This window comes from Dreissena polymorpha, chromosome 7, assembly GCF_020536995.1.
Source record: "Dreissena polymorpha isolate Duluth1 chromosome 7, UMN_Dpol_1.0, whole genome shotgun sequence".
Classification (NCBI taxonomy): domain Eukaryota; kingdom Metazoa; phylum Mollusca; class Bivalvia; order Myida; family Dreissenidae; genus Dreissena; species Dreissena polymorpha.
This window is the reverse complement of record NC_068361.1, coordinates 77,483,851-77,501,531: the sequence shown is the minus strand read 5'-3', so window position 1 is coordinate 77,501,531 and position 17,681 is coordinate 77,483,851. Positions and strand designations below refer to the sequence as shown.

The window sequence follows — 17,681 nt, the reverse complement described above, 5'->3', positions numbered from 1 at the left end:
GTTTCAATAACCACAAGGCATGTAGCTTTCACCGAAAGAGGACCTAAATACGAACAAACAAGTGAATTATTACAAATCTGCTATATATTTTCCTAAGTGCTTTTTAAAATACTATCACTTCGGACCGAGTAGCTCAGTTTGTAGAGATTAGGACTAACAATTAGAGGATTGCGGGCTCGATTACCGCCCCGGAAACATACCTTGTATGTGTGTTCCCTATATTCAATTTGGGGCACTTGTCTGTATGTACACATAGTCTGGTGACCCAGCCTACCCAGCAAGCCCTTTTTTTTGCATTTTTTCTACGATAAACTAGGACGCAATGCGCATACAATAAAATGAAAATATGAAAATCAAATTCCATTTATTTTATTACAATTTCAAGTTTCATTAACTTATATTGCTTTATTTAATGTATTTGTTTTATCATGGCTAAATATGAATGAGTACTTTCTCTTGCAGCAACTTGCGTGTTAACATCACATTTAAAATTGCCTCATTTGAAGCGAGCAGTCACCAGGTACAGTTTGCCACTTGAATAATGACACTTGATAGCGTTTAGGCAACTTACACGTGAGAGCAGTTGGATGAGCTTTTTCTCAGAGTATCATATTATGAACGCAAATTACAGACTGTTTGACAGGAAATACATCACTGTACAAAAGATTTACGGACAATCTGCAACCATATGTCCAATACGGACAATTAAGACGATATGAGAGAACACCACCCCTGCCTGTAAGGGGAAATGTAAAGTACATGCGCTGTTTACAGTTGCGCATGGTACCGAAATACGAGTGTTTGATCAAAACGTCTGCACAACTGTCTCGCTGTTAATAGATCATATTCGGAACTTACCCATAGGTACAAACAACTGCTAGACGCCCATGTTTCACATAAATATTCGCATGTTGATTAAAGAGCCAAGATCACTTTAACTTGAATTTCAATAAATAACCACTAAGACGTCGGTCATTTTTGTAAATCATGAAAATCATCGGCTGACTTAGAGGGACATGAGGACCCCGGTAACTATGTACGATCACTTTAAAAGTTGCCCATGTGCGACTTTTTTCAATGACACTAACTTCTTAAATTAAAACTGTGACAAATGTGTGAGGTCAATTTGCAGAAAATTATATCGTTGCAAATGTTTCTGTAGTATCTTATTTTCGCTAAGTTGCTCCTATTGCCAAGTAATAAGTTTTGTTAAACACGCAATAACGAATGACAGCAAAATGCCGACTGCTCAACAACGGAAAAACTTGTTTCCATGAAGAACAACACGCATCTATCAGATGATTTGTGTGACTTACATAAAAGAAAGCAAAATGTAACTCTTTGACGTACACAGCTGTGTGTTTGAACGGTCTGTTATGGTTAGATAGTCCACCGTGGTACCACTAAATCATGTACGCGTAGCGCCTGTAAATTAGCAGGATTAAACACGTTTAAATAACACATTTTGAGAAAATATAAATTATGTGCAAGCAGTGCCTGTCGATGCGTTTTACAATAATGTTATGCAAGGATTTATTTTGGTATTGTGGAGACTGCGTGAGGTTTGTTGTATATGACCCTTGAGAGGTGGCAATTAGCGTGAACAACATGAGGTCACCAAAAAGTAGCGTTCGTGCAATGAGTATTGGTGAATCATATCAGAGAGACTGTATGGTTATTTGTCCCTATTGCAAAGTGGTTCAATTACAATCCAATGCTGAAGGGAAATGTTCACCGAAAATGCCCTTTCATACAATCGAATAAATTAATCGTTTACACTTGACTAAAGATATTCCCCTATTAAAGTATCAGAAATAGACGCAAAACAAGTGTTTTAATGATTCACCAAATCGCGGCTTTGGAAACCGGAAATAACCTTTGTCAAGTGGTAATCTAAACAAGAACTGGATGTTCACATGTAAGAAAGTAAAACAGGACGGAAATGTTTTTAAGTGTGATATTTTAAATATTTTTTTTTTAACCAAATGTATTGAATTTTTAATTCGTGTCACGGTACCGAACTTGAGCTTGATTGGTGTTAAGCTGTTTAAGCGGCCCCGATTTGTTTACTCTAAAGAGCACTCGCCTTAAGAGGGGGATATCCCAGATTCGAGTTCCGGACTGGCTCTGGCTACACACTGTTTACAACCCGTCGATAATGGCCCTGATAAGTCCCGTTTTCGGCGTCTTTAAGTGACGTTTGTGATGTCATGTTTAAAAAATATATTATAATACGAGATTCTCTGATATTCAAAATTGCGGAAAAAAGTTCCGAAAATGAGCATAGTAAAATACAGATTGATTTATATGTCATATATATTTGTCATATTGTGTAACATTCGACATAAGCGATTATTCGCATTATCGTTTTTAACATGCGCACAAGAAAAACACACCACTTGGAAGATTTTTGTGTATTTCATGAACACCTCGGGGATAACGCCAAAGTGCGTGGTTTAATAACGACGCACCAGAACTTCAAAAAGGTGTTTATTGACCGAAAGACAACATTCAATCAATAATTATTTCTCAAAATTTTTATAGAATGTGTAGTATTCTTCTACGGATAAAAAATTCATTATATAACAAACAGCACTCATTAATGTTTATAAATAACACCACACACAAATAAGATATTACATGCAGTAACTATGTAACGCTCTATTAAACACACGTATCTATAGGTACATTTTCATTAGATTTTTTTAGCTATCGTCATCAAACCATAGAAGAAGTGTATCATAAAATCCCCATTATATGACTAGTACCGCGACATGGTAAACCAACAATTTATACTCTGTAGGCCTTAAAATACACCAAATAAAAAATACATTAACACGTATTTATCTGCCAATCTCATTTTCGGTTCGTTGGTTGCAGGATCAGGCAGTTGATTTCACAAAGTAGTAAGGTATTGGATTACAAAACACTCTGGCTGCATTGATAAACATAATGTATAGGTACGTTTATATATGCGTTTCTTTGCTCATTACCATGGTAACAGTAGTGAAAGGTCATGGGCGTTTGATGGAACCACCGAGCCGTTCGTCTTCAATGTGGCGCCGGGGGTTCAACTCGCCCCCAAATTATGACGATAATGCGCTGTATTGCGGAGGATTCAATGTAAGTAGCTTGTCGCATTTGTATTCATTTGCATTGTTTTGTTGTTTTAAAGGTTTATTCAAGTTATTGTTTGTTTAATTAATGTATAGTAGGCTTTGTTGATGTTATCAAGTTACGCGTGTTTAATCCAAACTTCAACTGCATAGTTTAATCCTAATATTAAACGGTTGTGTTGAATTATTTATTTATAGATTTTTTGACTCATAGCTGATCAGATTACAGAAACATCAAATTGATGTCAAGTTATACTTTAATTAGGTAGAAAATGTATGCAATGGTTGAGAAACGAACTTTAGGCTAACAATTGTGTACATATGTAGGTATGTTGTATCAGTACATCAAATAATAAGCGGACTTATTTTTGCCTTTTAAAATATTTTAAAAGTCATATTTGTATTTTACTAGCAACGTATAAACAATTGCTATAGAAGTCGTGGAATTATTGATATACGCATTTATTTTTCTGACAATAACTTATTGTATATTAAATTCCTAAAGCCAGTTTAAAATACCGTTGTACACATATACGATATAAATTTATATTAAAAGAGTTAAATATGAAATAATTTGGGGGTTATTTAAAGACAAACAACGCCCACTAAGACAAAACAGGTCAAAATCACAAGAAAACAATACAGCATAGTTTAAACGTACATTGCCTTTACAATATTGTCATACGAAAAGGTCTTTTATTAAAATCATACAACAGAAAAAAATGTCCGGATTTCGAGCATTGAACTCAGTATATGCGTAAGACTTATTTGAGTTCCTGAGCATTAATTGCGGACACTGAAACTGTCCAAAAATGAAGACAAATCCGTTATCTCTTTTTCCATCTTACACAGTTACATTTCTTAAAAGCAAAGTTTTCCTGTGTTTATAAAGATCAAGATGTCAAGTACTGCGTACATTTAGCTAAGTAGCAGATAGTATTACACGGAAATGTAAATTCAATACTTCACAGCAACGCATGCATCAGTCTATATGAGTGTTCGTCATCGGTCAGACAGAAGATTAACGTTTAATTAAACGTCAATTGCAATTGTGCTGCCGAAACGCGTAAATGAACGACAAACCTTATGAACGCGTTATTCTAGCATCCACTATGTTTATGTTTTTCACCTCACATTTTGCCATATGGTTGTTTGTTTTGGTCACTTAAACTCTTTAAATCCGTGACAAAAATATTAGAAATGTTCAAGGTGCAAATCTGGGAATAGATAGGCGTCTGTTCCGTATGTGCATTCAAACCAGCACGACCACAAAGAATATATATACTTCCATACCACTGGTTATTTATTACATGTTTGCTCTGTTATAATAAAAACAGACACAGTGGAGCAAGAACGGCGGCAAATGCGGCGTGTGTGGTGACAACTTTGCAGACAATCCGCGACCCAACGAACCAGGCGGCAAGTTTTATACAGGGATCATCGTACGCAAATATGACGTCGCTCAGGTGATTGACGTCGCCGTTCACTTGACGGCCAATCACAAAGGTGATTTACACGTTTTAACCGAAAAATATTTATGATAAATATCAATATTAATGTTCTCAATATTCGTTTGAGTGGTTGCAAAGATCGCATATTGCGAGAAACCATAGCATAATGGCCATTCGGACCCTTAAAATATGTAACTTTAGTTACATATGATTAAACTTATATAAGTGTACCTAATGTGTATTATTCCAAATGAAGCCAAAGCGATACATTTTACAAAGAGAATACATATTTGGCACCGGTATGCGGAAAGTAAATCCAGTGCGGCATAGAAGGTGCAAAACGAGCGGATATCAAAAAGTCTATAAGGTCACTGCCTTATAAGGTAACTGGAATAGAAGAAGGATGAATGTTGGTTGCTTAACCCATTTATGTCTAGTGGACTCTCCCATCCTTCTAAATTGGATAAATTTATTTCCGAAATTAGGGATGTCTAGTATATTTATTTCTATATTTAGAATATTTCTTACAGAAATTCCTTTAAGCAAACAGCGCAGACCCTGATGAGGCATCATGCGGCGTCTCATCAGGGTCTACGCTGTTTGCCAAGGCATTTTTTCTATACGCTTGGCATAAATTGGTTAAGCTTTTAGCTTACAATCATAGTCTAGTGTACATTATTTAAAATCAATGACATTCTTTAGTTTTCATAATTTAGATGTCTTCTCAAATATGTTATAGATAACGGATTGAAGAAGGAAAAATGAATGTATCAATTTTATAGCTTTGTGAATAATTATTTGAACAATACACCATTAACATGATGTGTTCGAATTTTTGCTTTGATAAAAATGCATACCTGATATATATATATATATATATATATATATATATATATATATATATATATATATATATATATATATATATATATATATATATATATATATATATATATATATATTTATAACAACAATGGTAACATGACATGTTATTTTCCATATGCAATGCATAATTAAAACTGTAAAGGTTTATTATTAAAAACTTAATTTTAACAAACTGTACGACTGTTTTAGCATGTTGACATAGGAAAGTTTTATTTCAGGTTGGTTTGAGTTTCGTCTTTGCAAAAATGACGCCGCAAACAAAACTCTAGAGCAAGCTTGCTTTGACCAACACATCTTGCAAGACAACCGAGGAGTGAAACGGTTTGAAATCAGCATGGGTATGGAGAATATCAAGTATTCTCTCAAACTTCCGGCTGGTGTTACATGCCGCGCATGCGTATTGCAGTGGAGGTACAATACCGGAAACAGCTGGGGAGTAGATCCCGTTACCCAAAAAGGGTGCATTGGTAGGTATACAATAAACGTCGTGCGTGTTTTGTATTAAATACGTGGTTTTGGCATGGTTAATTTACACACTTGAATGAGTTTTCTGCCAATTGAGATTTGTATGCATGTAAATACGATAGAAAACTAAGCGCCTGCATGTTAGATTTCACATGATGCGCGCAGTAGACACATATCGAAAAGACTATGACTTTCATCTCATGTCATCAGTGGAAAATGCTCACTTTTTTTCGATTGAACATTTTGGTTATAAATTTATTTGTTGTAAATTTCTAATGCTTATCTTCCTAGTTATTGTCTTGTAGTGTTACCTTTGAAAGATGACACAGTTGACACTTTGTATTGTTTTCTCAAATAAACACATATAGGAGGAATAGTTCTGAAATTTGCACTTTAAAATGTTTTTTTAAATATCATGAATTGCAAGATAATTAGATAACATTATGTGGCACATTTACTGTATATATACAGCCACACATATAAAGAATACGATCGACTTTGGTTTAAACTTATTCACAAGTTACCGGTACATGACATTGACATAGGATTGGGCTGAAAGGCGAAACTTATTGAAGCCCTCTCCCGATAAATAATATATTTACGCATGACATTATGTCATGACGTCGTAATAAATTGACAATACAAGATGCAAAATGCAACTTACAAGTCCAAAAAACATAATACAGAATGCAACGTATATACAAGTCCACTAACATTGATGGAAAGAAACACAAGCAATTTTACAGGGGAAAAGAAATAGAAATTAAGGGGGGGGGGGGGGGGGGGGGGGGAAAGGAAACATAAACAGAAAAATAGTATTGATTTCGAGGTTGTAAACGGTCATGTAGAATTTATGGAGAAGAAGAGTGGCAGAGAGAAGAAAATGGCAGAGAGAAGAAAATGGATCGACTTTGAACATAATTCATAAATAATTCTTTTTTTTTTCAATTTTTGCAGGATGCGGGCCTCAGGAACAGTTTTACGGCTGTTCAGATATCGCTATCGGCGCTTCCGATGTAACCACAGGACAGGTGTCACCTAATGTACCGGTAGTAGTCCCGGAAGGCGATATCGATGACCGGAAGTGGCAGGATCTCGTGGGCAAATTGGATTGCGTCTGCCCGCAAACCTCTCAGACCTCAAGACCTCAGAGCGGACCTCTAGCCCAAGTTTGTTTTGTATTAACGCTGTTCATTCGATTGTTATTTTTCTAAAGCCGCATTATTCAACACCATATCTATGAAAATCAAACCATCAGAGAATTCTATATCTTCATAATTCATTGTGTGACCGTTTTACTTCCTATTGATTGTTTTCGTAAAACACTTTTGTTATATGGTTAACTCTGGTGTCTGTAAATATCTTGCTTATCAATTTCCAGCTTATTTGTATCCCATGTAAAAGTATTCCTCAAAATTTAGTACCATATGTTGACTTTGATGTTGACGTTTGAAGACGTCGATTTTTTTGTTTATTGTCTAAACATGTTAACTGTACATGTTTAAGTTCCTGATTATGTTATTATGTTTTATTTCATATGCTATATTCATGATTTGAAGTGATATGTTTTCCTGTACGTTTTCACAATACAAGTTTTGGTGTTTGTTGAATGTGGTCAATTTATATGCAGTTAAAATAAAAATATATATATATATTTACTGTCATGGCCGAAAGCCTCTATTATTGTATTCTACTTTATTTGAAAAAGAGTGCAGTAGGTAATAAATCATTGCAAGTCCCTGATAAATAAATGGACGTATTGTCTGTCTCAAACTACATTGGTAACACATCGTAAATCCGTTTAAATATCGCATTGGGTTGAGACCTTTTTGAAGGAAAATACTTAATTATAGAAATTGGGTCCGACATTTTATATAAATTGGAAAACATATATTTGCATTAAGCCGACAGATTGGTTTCATAAAATATTTTTTTCAAGTGTCACCGACATACTTCTCGATGAATCATATCATGGTGACTGTGAATATCGTATTATGCACTGTGTATTACCGGTACGTCAAAGTCGCGTTTGCATTGCCGTCAAGGTGATATTGTTAAATCGTATTATGCAATGTGCATTACCGGTACGTCAAAGTCGCGTTTGCATTGCCGTCAAGGTGATATTGTTAAATCGTATTATGCAATGTGTGTTACCGGTACATCAAGGTCAAGTTTGCATTCCCGTCATAGTGATGTTGATAACTGGTATTATGCAATGCGTATTACCGGTACGTCAAGGTCGCGTTTGCATTCCCGTCATGGTGATGTTGTTAACTGGTATTTTACAATGTGTATTACCGGTACGTCAAAGTCGCGTTTGCATTCCCGTCATAGTGATGTTGTTAACTGGTATTTTACAATGTGTATTACCAGTACGTCATAGTCGCGTTTGAATTCCCGTCATGGTGATGTTGTTTACTGGTATTATACAATGAGTATTACCGGTACGTCAAATTCACGTTTGCATTCCCGTCATAGTGATGTTGATAACTGGTATTATGCAATGCGTATTACCGTTAGGTCAAAGTCATGTTTGCATTCCCGTCATGGTGATGTTGTTAACTGGTAGTTTACAATGTGTATTACCGGTACGTCAAAGTCGCGTTTGCATTCCCGTCTTGGTGATGTTGATATTATGCAATGTGTATTACCGTTACGTCAAAGTCAAGTTTGCATTCCCGTCATGGTGATGTTGTTAACTGGTATTTTACAATGTGTATTACCGGTACGTCAAAGTCGCGTTTGCATTCCCGTCATGGTGATGTTGTTAACTGGTATTTTACAATGTGTATTACCGGTACGTCAAAGTCGCGTTTGCATTCCCGTCATGGTGATGTTGTTAACTGGTATTTTACAATGTGTATTACCAGTACGTCATAGTCGCGTTTGAATTCCCGTCATGGTGATGTTGTTTACTGGTATTATACAATGAGTATTACCGGTACGTCAAATTCACGTTTGCATTCCCGTCAAAGTGATGTTGATAACTGGTATTATGCAATGCGTATTACCGTTACGTCAAAGTCATGTTTGCATTCCCGTCATGGTGATGTTGCTAACTGGTATTTTACAATGTGTATTACCGGTACGTCAAAGTCGCGTTTGCATTCCCGTCTTGGTGATGTTGATATTATGCAATGTGTATTACCGTTACGTCAAAATCAAGTTTGCATTCCCGTCATGGTGATGTTGTTAACTGGTATTTTACAATGTGTATTACCGGTACGTCAAAGTCAAGTTTGCATTTCCGTCATGGTGATGTTGTGAACTGGTATTTTACAATGTGTATTACCGGTACGTCAAAATCGCGTTTTCATTCCCGTCATGGTGATGTTGTTAACTGGTATTTTACAATGTGTATTACCGGTACGTCATAGTCGCGTTTGCATTCCCGTCTTGGTGATGTTGATATTATGCAATGTGTATTATCGTTACGTCAAAGTCAAGTTTGCATTCCCGTCATGGTGATGTTGTTCACTAGTATTATACAATGTGTATAACCGGTACGTCAAAGTCGCGTTTGCATTCCCGTCGACTACAAGATAGCGAAAGGCCACTGAATCACTTTTGTTTTACATATATTCTAAGGATTTATAGAACTATCGGATTTCAATATACGACTGTTTAAACCACACGTCAATATATTTGGCGAAGACAAAGATGGGATTTAAAACTGTCTACAATTGCACCTAGGGCTTTTTATGGGTTTAATTATGACAAAAAACGTACAACACGAATGTTTGCTATTTACTTAAAAAATAACAGCGATATTAATACATTGTAGTGTTAAGATACCGCTATTTTATATTTTCCTTCAAACCGAGCACATTTGTATTTTGTAATGATTTGACTGAGGCGCTAAGAAAAACCGGCCATGAAATGCAATACTTTGGCACAGGCTAATCAGGGACGACACTTTCCGCCTCAACTTGATTTTCGGTAAGGAGGGACTTCCCTTAAACTAAATATACCATAAAAGCGGAAAGTGTCGTCCCTGATTAGCCTGTGCGGACTGCACAGGCTTATCTGGGACGACACTTTACGCACATGCATTATGCCCAGTTTTCTCAGAACGCGGCTCAATTGAATGCTAATTATCGGAATAAACAGTCTTATAGATGATCAGGTTGGAACCAAATTCGTTAATAATACAGTTTGCACTAACACATTTTCGCGACATTCTCGCGACATTCTCTCGACGCTCAATACGACGCGCGACAGATCAGTCGACAGTCTATATTTGAGTGTCGCATATCGCGCTGAGTTTTAGAAAAAAAAATTCGCAAAAAATCTTGACTGTCGACTGATTTGTCGCGCGTCGTATTGAGCGTCGAGAGAATGTCGCGAGAATGTCGCGAAAATGTCGTGTGTCGACCTTCGAGCGCGACACTCAACATTCTCGCGACATTCTCTCGACGCACGACAAATTAGTCGACAGTCAATATGATAAATCGCGAGAATGTCGCCTGTCGACTTAAAATCACTAGGGTGACACACGGCATTCTCTCGACGCTCAATACGACGCGCGACAAATCAGTCGACAGTCAAGATTGACTGTCGACTGAATTGTCGCGCGTCGATGGAGCGTCTAGAGAATGTCACTTGAATGTCGTGTGTCGACCGGTGTGGGAGTAATTTTTTCATCTGCAAGCAAGGTGTTATAGTAACTTTTTCAGCTTAAGTAAAAATAGCGGCATCTAGTAGCAGCAATAACAGCAGAAGCAGCAGCAACAGTAGCAGCAGCAGCAGTAGCAGCAGCAGCAGTAGCAGCAGCAGCAGCAGTAGTAGCAGCAGCAGCAGTAGCAGCAGTAGCAGCAGTAGCAGAAGTAGCAGGAGTAGCAGTAGTAGTAGTAGCAGTAGTAGTAGTAGTAGTAGTAGTAGTAGTAGTAGTAGTAGTAGTAGCAGAAGTAGTAGAAGAAGTAGTAGTAGTAGTAGCAGCAGTAGTAGTAGTAGTAGTAGTAGTAGTAGTAGTAGTAGTAGTAGTAGTAGTAGTAGTAGTAGTAGTTGTAGTAGTAGTAGTAGAAGTAGTAGAAGTAGTAGTAGCGGTAGTGTTAGTGATACTGGTAGTAGTGGTAGTGGTAGTGGGAATGGTGGTAGTGGTAGTAGTTGTAGAAGTTGCAGAATCAGGAGTAGTAATAGTAGCAGTAGCAGTGTAGTAGCAGTTGCAGCACCACCAACAGTAGCAGTAGTAGTAGTAGTTGTAGTAGTAGTAGTAGCTGCAGTTGAAGCAGTAGCAGCAGCAGCAGAAGCAGTATCAGCAGTAGCGGCAGTAGCAACAGCAGTTGCAGTATTAGTAGTTGTAGTAGTAGTAGTAGTAGCTGCAGTAGAAGCAGAAGCAGCAGTAGCAGCAGCATCAGTAGCAGCAGCAGCAGCAGTAGCAGTAGTAGTAGTTTTTGAAGTAGTAGTTGTAGCTGCAGTAGAAGCAGTAGCAGAATTAGAAGCAGCACCAGTATCAGCAGCAGGAGTAGCAGCAGTAGCAGCAGTAGCATCAGTAGCAGCAGCATCAGTAGCAGCAGCATCAGTAGCAGTAGTAGTAGTTGTTTTAGGAGTAGTAGTAGCTGTAGTAGAAGCAGTAGCAGCATTAGCAGCAGCATCAGTATCAGCAGCAGGAGTAGCAGCAGCAGCAGCAGTAGCAGCAGTAGCAGCATTAGCAGCAGCAGTAGCAGCAGCAGCAGTAGCAGCAGCAGCAGTAGCAGCATAAACAGCATTAGCAGCAGTAGCAGCAGTAGCGGTAGTAACAGTATAAGTAGTTGTTGTAGTAGTAGTAGTAGCTGCAGTAGAAAGCAGTAACAGCAGCATCAGTAGCAACAGTAGCAGCAGTAGCAGTAGCAGTATCAGCAGTAGCGGCAGTAGCAGCAGCAGTAGCAGTATTTTTAGTTGTTGTAGTAGTAGTAGTTGCTGCAGTAGAAGCAGAAGCAGCAGTAGCAGCAGCATCAGTAGCAGCAGCAGCAGTAGCAGCAGCAGCTGTAGCAGTACTTGTAGTTGTTGTAGTAGTAGCAGTAGCTGTAGTAGAAAGCAGTAGCAGCATTAGCAGCAGCATCAGTATCAGTAGCAGGAGTAGCAGCAGCAGCATTAGTATCAGCAGTAGCAGCAGCAGCAGTAGCAGCAGTAGCATGAGTAGCAGTAGTAACAGTATTAGTAGTTGTTGTAGTAGTAGTAGTAGTAGCTGCAGTAGAAGCAGTAACAGCAGCATCAGTAGCAACAGTAGCAGCAGTAGCAGTAGCAGTATCAGCAGTAGCGGCAGTAGCAGCAGCAGTAGCAGTTTTAGTAGTTGATGTAGTAGTAGTTGTAGCTGCAGTAGAAGCAGTAGCAGCAGCATCAGTGGCAGCAGCAGAAGCAGCAGCAGCAGTAGCAGCAACAGTTGTAGCAGCAGTAGTAAGCAGTAGTAGCAGGAGTAACAGCAGTAGCAGCAGTAGAAGGAGTAGCAGCAGTAGCAGTAGTAGCAAAAGTAGCTGCAGTAGTAGTAGTAGTAGCAGAAGTAGTAGTAGCAGTAGTAGCAGTAGCAGCTGTAGCAGGAGTAATAGCAGTAGCAGCAGAAGCAGCAGAAGCAGTAGTAGCAGTAGTAACAGAAGTTGCAGAAGTAGCAGCAGTAGTAGTAGTAGTAGCAGTACTAGTAGTAGCAGTAGTAGTAGTAGTAGTAGTAGTAGTAGTAGTAGTAGAAGTAGTAGTAGTAGTAGTAGTAGAAGTAGTAGTAGTAGTAGTAGTAGTAGTAGTAGTATTAGTAGTAGTGGTAGTAGTAGTAGTAGTAGTAGTTGTAGCGTTAGTGTTAGTGAGACTGGTAGTAGTGGTAGTGGTAGTGGGACTGGTGGTAGTGGTAGTAGATGTTCTAGTAGTAGCAGAATCAGGAGTAGTACTAGTTGCAGTAGCAGTGTAGTAGCAGTTGCAACACCACCAACAATAGCAGTAGTTGTAGTTGTTGTAATAGTAGTAGTAGCTGCAGTAGAAGCTGTAGCAGCAGCAGCAGTATCAGCAGTAGTAGCAGTAGCAGCTGTAGCAGGAGTAACAGCAGTAGCAGCAGAAGCAGTAGTAGCTGTAGTAGCAGAAAGTAGCAGCAGTAGTAGTAGTAGTAGTAGCAGTACTAGTAGTAGCAGTAATAGTAGTAGTAGAAGTAGAAGTAGTAGTAGTAGTAGTAGTAGTAGTAGAAGTAGTAGAAGTAGTAGTAGTAGTAGTAGTAACGGTAGTGTTAGTGAGACTGGTAGTAGTGGTAGTGGTAGTGGGACTGGTGGTAGTGGTAGTAGTAGTTCTAGTAGTAGCAGAATCAGGAGTAGTAATAGTAGCAGTAGCAGTGTAGTAGCAGTGCAGCACCACCAACAGTAGCAGTAGTTGTTGTTATATCAGTAGTAGCTGCAGAAGAAGCTATAGCAGCAGCAGCAGCAGTAGCAGTAGCAGCAGTAGCGGCAGCAGGAGTAGCAGCAGCAGCAGTAGCAGCGGCAGCAGTAGCAGCAGTAGCAGCAGCAGAAGTAGCAGCAGTAGCAGCAGCAGCAGTAGCAGCAGTAGCAGCAGAAGTAGCAGCAGTAGTAGTAGTAGTAGCAGTACTAGTAGTAGCAGTAGTAGTAGTAGTAGTAGTAGTAGAAGCGGTAGTGTTAGTGAGACTGATAGTAGTGGTAATGGTAGTGGGGCTGGTGGTAGTGGTAGTAGTAGTTCTAGTAGTAGCAGAATCAGGAGTAGTTATAGTAGCAGTAGCAGTTTAGTAGCAGTTGCAGCACCACCAACAGTAGCAGTAGTTGTAGTTGTTGGTATAGTAGTAGTAGCTGCAGTAGAAGCTGTAGCAGCAGCAGCAGTAGCAGTAGCAGCAGTAGCGGCAGCAGGAGAAGCAGCAGCAGCAGCAGCAGCAGCAGAAGCAGGCAGTAGAAGCAGTAGCAGCAGCAGCAGTAGCAGCAGCAGCAGCAGTAGTAGCAGCAGCAGTAGCAGCAGCAGCAGTAGCAGCAGCAGCAGTAGCAGCAGTAGTAGCAGTCGTAGTAAGTAGTAGTAGTAGTAGTAGTAGTAGTAGTAGTAGTAGTAGTAGTAGTAGTAGTAGTAGTAGTAGTAGTAGTAGTAGTAGAAGTAGTAGTAGTAGTAGTAGTAGAAGTAATAGTTGTTGTTGTAGTAGCAGCAGTAGCAGCATCAGTAGCAGCAGAACCAGCAGTAGCAGCAGTAACAGCAGTACTAGTAGTAGCAGTAGTAGCAGCAGTAGCAGGAGTAGCTGCAATAGCAGTAGTAGCAGTAGTAGCAGCAGTAGTAGTAGCAGTAGTAGTAGTAGTAGTAGTAGCAGCAGCAGTAGCAGCAGGAGCAAATAACTGCATAAACATTGCATGCTATGCATTTTCCAGATTTTTCATCAAGAGTCAATAACATGAACTGGAATTGTATCCTCTTTTAGGTATTATCTGCCTATAGCAATGTTGAGTGCGAGCTGCACATCATAATTATGATATTGTTTCTTATTCCATGAACAATTTAATTAAAGCACAATGCTCTATAATCTGTAGATTATGTAACTTTTTCAAATTTTTATCAGTCTATTAACAACCATTTATTGTAATAGCCTTACATATCGATGATACAAGTGTTGTTTATTCATAGATAAATAATTGATGGAACTTGAAAATAATTTGATCTGGAAATTTTTTGAAAATTGGGAACCTTGATTCTGAATTTGTCAAACATAGTTTTGTTCCGTGAATATAGAGTATCATGTTTTGCGTTCATTGTGTTATGGATTTTGTTGTTCTTCTGGTTTAAAATATATAAATAAATCACATGAAGAAAAGAGAAGCTAGTTGTTAAAATTTAATTTATTATTATATAATTTTATAACACAGCAAAACATAACTGAAAGAATGTTGTGAGGACACATTATTAAAATAAAAGTATCGTTCAGCCCAGTACAATAAAAAATGCATCATTTAAAATGGACAAATCATAAATTATTACATGTAACTGTGTCATGAATCAAAAGTAAAGATCATTTAGACGGCTATAATCTAATTAATGCATGCGCCTAAATTGTTTAACCAGATTGCATGTTCAGTCCACACTAATCAGTGAGACACTTTCCGCTTTTGTCGTATTTTTCTATGAGCGAAAATCCAGTTATGGCAGAAAGTATCGCACCTGATAAGCCTATGCGGACTACACAGCCTAATATGGGACAACACAATGTGCATGCATTAAAATCTGTTTTTACAGAGCGAGCCTCAAGTATTTATTAAATGATTAATTAAGTCTTCTTACATGATTTTTTTAAGAAGCACTCAAAAATCGCTCAGTAAAAACATGATTACTTGATAGCAGGCGCAAGAAAATTAGTTGAACTTGAAGTAAAATTATTCAGGAAATGTACATGAAGTTCCAAGTTTAACTAAACAGCACTGTCATTTCAAGCAATATATCGAATAAATGTCTTGTTACTCGATAGTGTGCACGAAAATCGTCGATATTTTCTGGTATTCCCATGTAATTTGGTACTGTTTGATGTTCTTGTTTTGAGAGAGTATACTCAAAATAGTTAGTATACTGTATTTTTAAATAACCCATCCAAACTAAAGCGCATTCCATCACTTACCCTACCAAACATGCGTATTACAACTTCCGTTTCCAGACTAAAGTGAGCGATCGAAGTCGACCCTAGTTTACAGTCAAGATAGTATAGTTTTACGGCAAACGAAGTAAAACTCCTTGTCTCTATTATAAATAATAGCATATAAAAAATAAAAAAAATATGGGCTTCCATCCTGAGCTTAGAACCAGAAGAAAACATGTGTTTATTGCATGGAATTTCAGCCGAATAAACATCTTAATGTGACTTGAACACTTACACGTGGGTGTAAAATAGCGTGAATCCAAACGACCATACTCGCAACAATCACGCACCAATGACTGAATTTTGACTACTACTCTAGTAGTGCTATTATTACTGCTGCAGCTACTACTACTACACAACTACTTCTACTGCCAATGTGGTGGTGCTGGTGCTGCTAATGCAATGCTAGCTACTATTACTTTCTACTACTTTCTACTTCTCCCGACACAACTATTACTGCCACTACTACCAGTCCCACTACCACTACCACTAGAACCAGTCTCACTACCACTACCGCTACTACCATCACTAATACTACTACTACTATACACTACTACTACTACTACTACTACTACTACTGCTACTACTACTACTGCTACTACTACTACTACTACTGCAGCTACTTTTGCTACTACTGCTACTGCTGCTACTCCTTCTACTGCTGCTACTGCTGTTTCTCCTGCTACTGCTGCTACTGCTACACTGTTGATACTGCTGCTGCTGATACTGATGCTGCTGCTGCTATGCTTATATGCTTCTTCTGCAGCTACTACTACTACTACAACAACTACTACTACTGCTACTGTTGCTGCTGCTACTGATGTGCTGCTACTGATGCTGCTGCTACTGCTGCTTCTGCTTCTACTGCAGCTACTACGACTACTACAACAACTACTAATACTGCTACTGCTGCTGCTACTGCCGCTATTGCTGATACTGCTACTGCTGCTACTGTTGCTACTGATGCTGCTGTTACTATTGATTCTACTGCACTACTTACTATTCCTAAAACAACTATAATACTGTTACTACTGCTACTGCTGCTACTGCTGCTAGCTGCTGCTGCTGTACTGCTGCTGCTGCTGCTTCTGCTGCTACTGCTAACTGCTGCTTCTCCTGCTGCTGATACTGATGCTGCTGCTAATGCTGCTACTGCTTCTACTACAGCTACTACTACTACTACAACAACTACTACTACTGCTACTGCTGCTGCTGCTACTGATGCTGCTGCTACTAATGCTACTGCTGCTGCGGCTCTCTGCTGCTGATAATGCTGCTGCTGCTAATGCTGCTATGCTTCTACTGCAGCTACTACTACTACTACACAACTACTATTACTGCTACTGCTGTGCTGAACTATTATGATGCTGTACTGCTGCTACTGCTGCTGCTGCTTATCCTGCTGCTGATACTGATGCTTCTGCTACTGCTTCTACTGCAGTAACTACTACTACAACAACTACTACTACTGCTACTGCGCTGCTGTGTACGGCTGCTGCTGCTGCTACTGATGCTGCTGCTACTGCTGCTTCTGCTGCAGCTATACTACTACTACAACAACTACTAATACTGCTACTGCTGCTGCTTCTGCCGCTATGCTGATACTGCTACTGCTGCGTGCTGCTGCTACTGCTTCTACTGCAGATACTACTACTACTACAACAACTACTACTACTGCTACTGTTGGTGGTGCTGCAACGGTACTACACTGCTACTGCTACTATTACTACTCTGATTGTGCTACTACTACAATACTACTACCACACACCAGTCACTACCACTACCACTACCAACAGTATCACTAACACTACCGCTACTACTACTACACTGCTATACTACTATACTACTACTACTAGTAACTACTACTACCTACTACTGGCTACTACTACTACTACACTACTACTACTACTACTTCTACTACTACTACTACTACTACTACTACTGCTATACTACTATACTATACTACTACTACTGCTGCAACTACTACTACTATGCTACTCCTGCTACTTCTGCTACTGCTGCATGCTGCTCTGCTGCTTCTGCTGCTGATGCTGCTACTGCTGCTGCTGCTGCTACTGCTGCTGATGTACTGTTGCTGCTGCTGCTGCTGCTACTGTTGCTGCTGCTTCTGCGGGTATTGCTGCTACTCGATGCCGCTATTTTACTTAAGCTGAAAAGTTACTATTAACACCTCGCTTGCAG

General features: G+C 38.9%; 1 protein-coding gene across 1 annotated transcript; it reads left to right on the top strand.

Annotated features, from left to right (window-relative positions):
- Positions 1–2,847: 2,847 nt before the first annotated feature.
- Positions 2,848–7,527, top strand: LOC127838661 (uncharacterized). The gene is made up of 4 exons (XM_052366527.1): positions 2,848–3,123; positions 4,454–4,622; positions 5,671–5,919; positions 6,875–7,527. The coding sequence occupies exons 1-4, from the start codon at positions 2,953–2,955 to the stop codon at positions 7,129–7,131; spliced, it is 846 nt and encodes a 281-aa protein (XP_052222487.1). The 5' UTR covers positions 2,848–2,952; the 3' UTR covers positions 7,132–7,527.
- Positions 7,528–17,681: the final 10,154 nt, after the last annotated feature.

Bases quoted from the DNA above. Each gene is read 5' to 3' on its own strand.
- LOC127838661 (XM_052366527.1), top strand. From the start codon at position 2,953: ATGTATAGGTACGTTTATATATGCGTTTCTTTGCTCATTACCATGGTA. The intron at 3,124-4,453 runs GTAAGTAGCTTG...TAATAAAAACAG, and splicing joins TGTATTGCGGAGGATTCAAT to ACACAGTGGAGCAAGAACGG. The intron at 5,920-6,874 runs GTAGGTATACAA...CAATTTTTGCAG, and splicing joins TACCCAAAAAGGGTGCATTG to GATGCGGGCCTCAGGAACAG.